Source organism: Octopus bimaculoides, chromosome 13, assembly GCF_001194135.2.
Source record: "Octopus bimaculoides isolate UCB-OBI-ISO-001 chromosome 13, ASM119413v2, whole genome shotgun sequence".
In the NCBI taxonomy this organism is placed as follows: Eukaryota; Metazoa; Mollusca; class Cephalopoda; order Octopoda; family Octopodidae; genus Octopus; species Octopus bimaculoides.
In genome coordinates, this window is record NC_068993.1 from 55,542,180 (window position 1) to 55,548,387 (window position 6,208).

At 35.2% G+C, this 6,208-nt stretch overlaps 1 protein-coding gene across 6 annotated transcripts in view; it reads left to right on the forward strand.

Annotated features, from left to right (window-relative positions):
• LOC106881566 (mesoderm induction early response protein 3) overlaps window positions 1-6,208 on the forward strand; it is a 42,463-nt gene that overhangs the window by 32,250 nt on the left and 4,005 nt on the right. For 4 of the 6 annotated variants that reach the window (XM_052972499.1, XM_052972496.1, XM_052972495.1 and 1 more), the window contains 2 exons: window positions 1,659-1,742; window positions 5,012-5,106. In XM_052972499.1, the coding sequence (XP_052828459.1) occupies window positions 1,659-1,742; window positions 5,012-5,106 (179 nt within the window). The remainder of the gene's footprint in view (window positions 1-1,658; window positions 1,743-5,011; window positions 5,107-6,208) is intronic. The other 2 variants (XM_052972498.1, XM_014932021.2) reach the window with 1 other exon arrangement.

The following is a 6,208-nucleotide window of genomic DNA, read 5'->3' on the forward strand; positions in this document are numbered from 1 at the left end:
TGTTATAACTGCATACTTTATTCCGACATATTTCCCTGAGGAGAAGTTAACATTTTTAACATCGACGATTCCTATGGATCGCATAAATTGTAATTCTTCGAAACATATGTCGGAATAAAGTATGCAGTTATAACATGCGTTTACTCCATTCCTTAAATTTATATATATATATATATATATATGTTATATGTATATATATACACACATACACTGATACAGAGTGTAAATGCGATGGTGCTTGTGATGAGACTGGCTTTTCTCTCTATACACTTGTTTATTAGTTTATTATATGCACACATTCCTATATATGCATGTGATGCATAATGAAAATGGTTTTGTTTATTTGTTGCATTTTGTTTTAGTTTCTTGTGATATAGAGGATAAAGAATTTAAAGCCTCCCTATGTTTTTGTGTGGTCTTAGATCAGACAGCATTGCTCTGCACTCAGACAAATAAGTAGCTATCTAAAACTATTAGTCTGTGGCTTCCATTCCCTTTCACATGTTCTTTTCTCCCTGCATATTTTTTTTTCATTTACGTAGTCTCAATAACAGGAAGAAGATTGATACAATTTGTCCCCTATGCTGGTATTTTGTATGGCTTTGCCACTTACAACTGACTGAAGATGTGAGGTAGCGAGAACAAGATTTGTCCTTATGGAACTTGCCAGGTTCAATACTGTTCTAAGTTAAGTTGCAGTCTTCTAGAATTTAGTTTTGGTTTACAAATTTAAAGAATAACAGCTTCTATTGATTTTTATAATCTGGTATCAGATTGGTGAAGGTTTCGAATTATTAAGGTTCAGAAGCATTAATTATTCATTCCCTTTTGCCGTTTGTCTTTTTTAAATTGTTTACTCATCAGACATCACTAAACTGCACTAGTATATGACAGGTATAGTACTTGCAGGTAATTTGATCTGAGGACCTCTGCATTAAGTGTCTAAATCTGCTACAATTAATGGGTAAATCTTCTTCAAATCGCATTCTACTATGTTGGGAAACGCTTGAGTCACGACTGGAACACGTTTTAATCATAGATCGAGTGACAATGTTTTGACTGTTGACTTTAAAGACTGATAGTCTTGAAACAATGAATATATTCTAGAACAAAGGTGAACATAATTTTATAAACTTTGTCGATGCTCTGTTCATCATCATCATCATCATCATTTAACGTCCTATTTAGAGTAAATTTTTTAAAGATAATCAGAAAGTTCTCACTAGTCCTGAATTACACAAATTGTCTTATTACAGAGCTAAGATTGGTTTCTTGTTTTATTGTCCTGTTCCTGGTTAAATTTTACTAAATTCCACTCTCTGTTATGTGAAATTTGTCAAACACTTTCGACTTATCAACATTGTGAAGGAACTTTACATATTTGAAATATTGTTTGGAATTTGGAATGATTTGGTAAATAATTAGCTGAAGTCTGTAGTAATGTATAGTTTGTTATTGTTATCACACTTGTTTTGGTAACATTTTAAGATTACTTTAGGTTTTTGGGTGCTTGTGGTATAATTTACACGAAACTGTTTGGAATATCCTATTGAATTTTTATATTCTGTCCATATCTGAAGCCTCCCTCCCTGTTATGATGACTTGGTAAACGCATCAGTTTGCTGCCTGATTCTGTAGCTATAAACTTCTTTTTGTAGAAAATGAATCATCTTGTGATATGTTGTTGTCACCACTAGAAGACCTTGACTTAGACTCAACGCTGTCACCTGCCAGAAGCATAGGTATTGGCAACTTGGCTTTCTCCTATTTGAAGGGAGGTGTGTGTTGTTGGAAATTTGAAGCTTAAGTGATTTTTTTTTTTTTTTAATAAATTATTTTTTGCTTATACACATCACTTAGCTTTTTAAGCAAAATTCATAAAAATGTTTTCCATCATTTGAAATTTTCCTTAGAATATTTCAACACATGCCTCTCAAAGAGTTATGTGTATGTATGTATGTAAAATTCATGGATATATATATATGTATATTTATATATATATGCATACATACGTACATACACACACAGACTTATGTTAGTCTCTCACAGCCATGCATTACCAGCATTGTTAAATTACATTGCTGACTGTATATATATATATATATTTTCCTTGACTGTTTATGACAATTTTAGAAAGGCCAGAATGTTTATTGGCCCCAAATTCTTGTTAGTAACCACAATCTATTAATAAGCTCTCCCTAAGAGGTTTATAGGAAATTCATGTTAATGTTTTTTTTATAATTTGGTCATCAATACCGCCTCCCTTCAATTCTACTTGACAATTTTGCTTTATATAATTGTTACGCTTCTTAAATTAAAACCATTATTTTGATTATATTAAAAAGTTTACTGCTCATTAAACTTTGAAAGCATTAATGAAATCTCGACTGAGTTATCCTTGCAATGGCAGCCAAAGTTTCTGTTATTATTATTATTATTATTATTTACATTATTAAAGCATGTCTTGTTCCTAACATTTCCAATCTGGGTAATGAAGTGTTTTTTTCATAACGAGCACTATATAGAAATGAGAAAGGAATTGCAGATAATTTACCAGGATATAGTTGCCACAGATAATAGAAACATTAAAAAAAACTTGCCTAATTTGTGCTAGAATTAAAACACATAGTTTTTGGCATCTCAAATCAAATTAAATGCTGATATAATTCTAACAAGTCTTTGTTCGCTTTTATGTCCATTTTTCCATGCTAGCATGGGTTTCAGGAACATTGAATATTTTATTCCAATGAAAATTTGTCTATCAACTTGACCAAAATATTTAGTCAGAAAATTCATTTTCATTTGTATCCTGAATTTCTCTACTTATTTAGGATTATTTAAGATAGCAATCTGCTCCACATTTTTCGTAACTGACTTCAATTTTTAAAGATCCTCCCTATTACACAGTCATCATAAGCATTGTCGTTTAATGTCCGCTTTGCATGCTGGCATGGGTTGGGCGGTTTGACTGAGGACTGGTGAGCCAGGAGGCTGCACCAGGCTCCAATCTGATCTGGCAAAGTTTCTACAGCTAGATGCCCTTCCTAACGCCAGCCACTCCAAGAGTGTAGTGTGTGCTTTTACGTGCCACCGGCATGAGGGCCAGTCAGGTGGTACTGGCAACGACCACGCTCAAAAGGTGTTTTTTACGTGCTACCTGCACGGGTGCCAGTCTGGCGGCACTGGCATCAACCACGCTCAGATTGTGCTTTTAACATTCCACTGGCACAAGTGCCAATCAGGCGGTACTGTCATTGACCACATCAGTGATTTTGATTTTGATTTCACTTGCCTAAACAGGTTTTCGCAAGCAATGTCTATTGTCCAAAAAATGAAGGGTACTCATAAGTGGGCTGGTTATACACCACTGACATAGGCCACGGGTTATGGTGTCAGTTGGCTTGTCGAGTCTTCTCAAGTTCAGCATATCTCCAAAGGTTTTGGTCACTAGTCATTGCCTCGATGAGGCCCAATGTTCGAAGGCCGTGCTTCACCACCTCATCCTGGGTCTTCAACTAGAATATTTATCACTATACGCATCATCACTGATACGTCTCTTCTATATCATCAACATGATAATTAGACTGAGGGAATCCAAAATGAGTAACTAGTTGTTATATGTCCTTTATATTCAATGCTAGTCTTTAAAAGAGGTATTTCGTTTAGATTCTTCTGACTGTGCCAAGGAAATTAAGGCTATGTAAAGAGTCAAGAACTATTTCAGTTCAGAACAATTGCTTCAAGCTGTAAAAGTACCCCTCACTATGGTCTACTATGTCATATTTGAGATGATGCACTTCCTTTAACCACTGCAGTTAGAAGAATAAAAGAAAGCTATTTGACAGGCCTCTTTAGATGTCATCTTTATATTTGGTCTCATTTAACTGTTACTATACCAAAGTTATTGACTGTACTTTCACCTCCACTTTGTAGTCATTCGGCCTGCTAGAAATACCAACCAAATCGTCCACAAATCTCATTCTCAAAAAGAAGGACACGTTGGATATAGTCTTGGGTTGACTATGCCGCAGAAGAACCCAGATGGTCACAGTTTGGGTGCTTTTGACCATTCATCTGTAGTATCACATCTGTCCTGTGACTCAGGAGGAATAACAATATATATTTTGGTACACTTATTTCTGTTTGCCCAAACTTTGTACCAAACATAAAATTCTGTAAATCACCAGATCCTATCTCATCACCGTGTATGGGGGTCACCATGTCAGTGTCATAATGGATTTAGCAGACAGGATTCCTGCAAGTCACTCCCTCTAGTGTATCGGCAGTGTCAGTTAAAGTATACCACTGTACTTTCTCCTCGTAGTTTGTGTCAAAAAATACACACTTTGGCATTGTTGGCTTCTCTTAGAATGTTTTCCTTTCTTTGGCATTCAGTAAATTATAACTTAGCCTAGAGATGTGAACCACATGATAAAATCTATAGTTATTTTAATGTTAACTTATTTAATGCAGGAAATATTGGAAGACTTACTAGAAATCGTTGGACATTTACTTGGTGATCATTCCATCAGTATTTTGGGGGAAGAATAAGAAGCATGCTTTGCTGATGACGTCAAATGTAGGATAGTCCACAGTTGTCTCCCATACTTGGTGAAATAAAAGTAATACTCATCATTGGCTATTATTTTTTCTTCACAGTATGATTATTTCTTGTTGTTCTTATTATTGAGTCCTGCTTTAAACATGTTAGCTATAAATTCCAGTAAACTTGTTGCATTTCTTTGATCATACACTAAAATGACTTGCTTTAAAAAATGTTTTTGTCTCTTTTTGCTCAATATGTATTTGATTTTGAGGTTGGATACTCACTCACACACACTAACTTGAGACTTTGGCTGCCATTGGTTATAAAGTAAAATTACTTTTTTTTTTGTGTAACATTTTTCAATAATTTTTCTTTCTTTGAAAAAAAGTATTCAAGGTTTGTAAATATATAGAAACAGTGTTATTTATTTACTGGAATAAATTTGCTCTTGTTTCTCTCTCCTAGATCCCATGAGTCTTTGGTCAGAAGAGGAGTGTCGGAATTTTGAAAATGGTCTCCGTACATATGGGAAAGATTTCCATCTAATACAGTTAAATAAGGTTTGTATTCTTTTACATTTTTATTTTTTAACAGTAATTTCAGTGACTAACACACACTCTCTCTCTCTCTCTCTCTCTCTCTCTCCATTTTATATCTTGTGTTCTTGCTCTTCTCTCTTGAGTGATTTGCTGTTAAGATTTTAATTTTCTAAATCATAGTCTTTAGCTAGTGTGTGTTCATATCTAAATTATGTTTCATTAGTTTAATCTCTAATTGTCGTCAAGTGTTTTATTCATTGGTTCAGTGATAAAGATGCTATTACACTTCATCATCATCATCATCGTTTAACGTCCGCTTTCCTTGCTAGCATGGGTTGGACAATTTGACTGAGGACTGGTGAACCAGAACGCTGCACCAGGCTCCAATCTGATTTGGCAGAGTTTCTACGACTGGATGCCCTTCCTATCGCCAACCACTCCGAGAGTGTAGTGGGTGCTTTTACATGCCACCGGCACGAAGGCCAGTCCGGCGGTACTGGCAACAGCCACACTCAAAATGGTGTATTTTACGTGCCACCTGCACGTAAAATAAATAAATATAATAGGATTTCTAAAATTTTGAATGACTGCAAGTCCACCAGCATAAAATACAAATCAAAAAGGTTCATATATAAAAAATGGTTGAGAACCTCTGTTTGACATATAAATGAGCCAGATTTGGCCCAAATATCTGTTTTATGTTCAAACCAGCCAGATCCATCCTCTCATGCCTACGATATAATGTATGATTAATTAAAAATGATGTCTGAGTGGTTGGCGTTAGGAAGGGCATCCAGCTGTAGAAACTCTGCCAAATTAGATTGGAGCCTGGTGTTGCCATCCGGTTTCACCAGTCCTCAGTCAAATCGTCCAACCCATGCTAGCATGGAAAGCGGACGTTAAACGATGATGATGATGATGATGATGATTTGACAGAGTAATCTGAATGCTAAAGACTTCTAAAGGATTACTCCTGTTACTTAGTTACTTACTGATTCTGCCTGAAGTTCACAAGAAGAGCACAAATGTCCATAAAATTCTTCACATTTACTCTATAATTCAATGGATGAGCAGTTCAGCCATCTTACTAGAACACTCTTCAAAAATGGCAAGACTTTTTGGG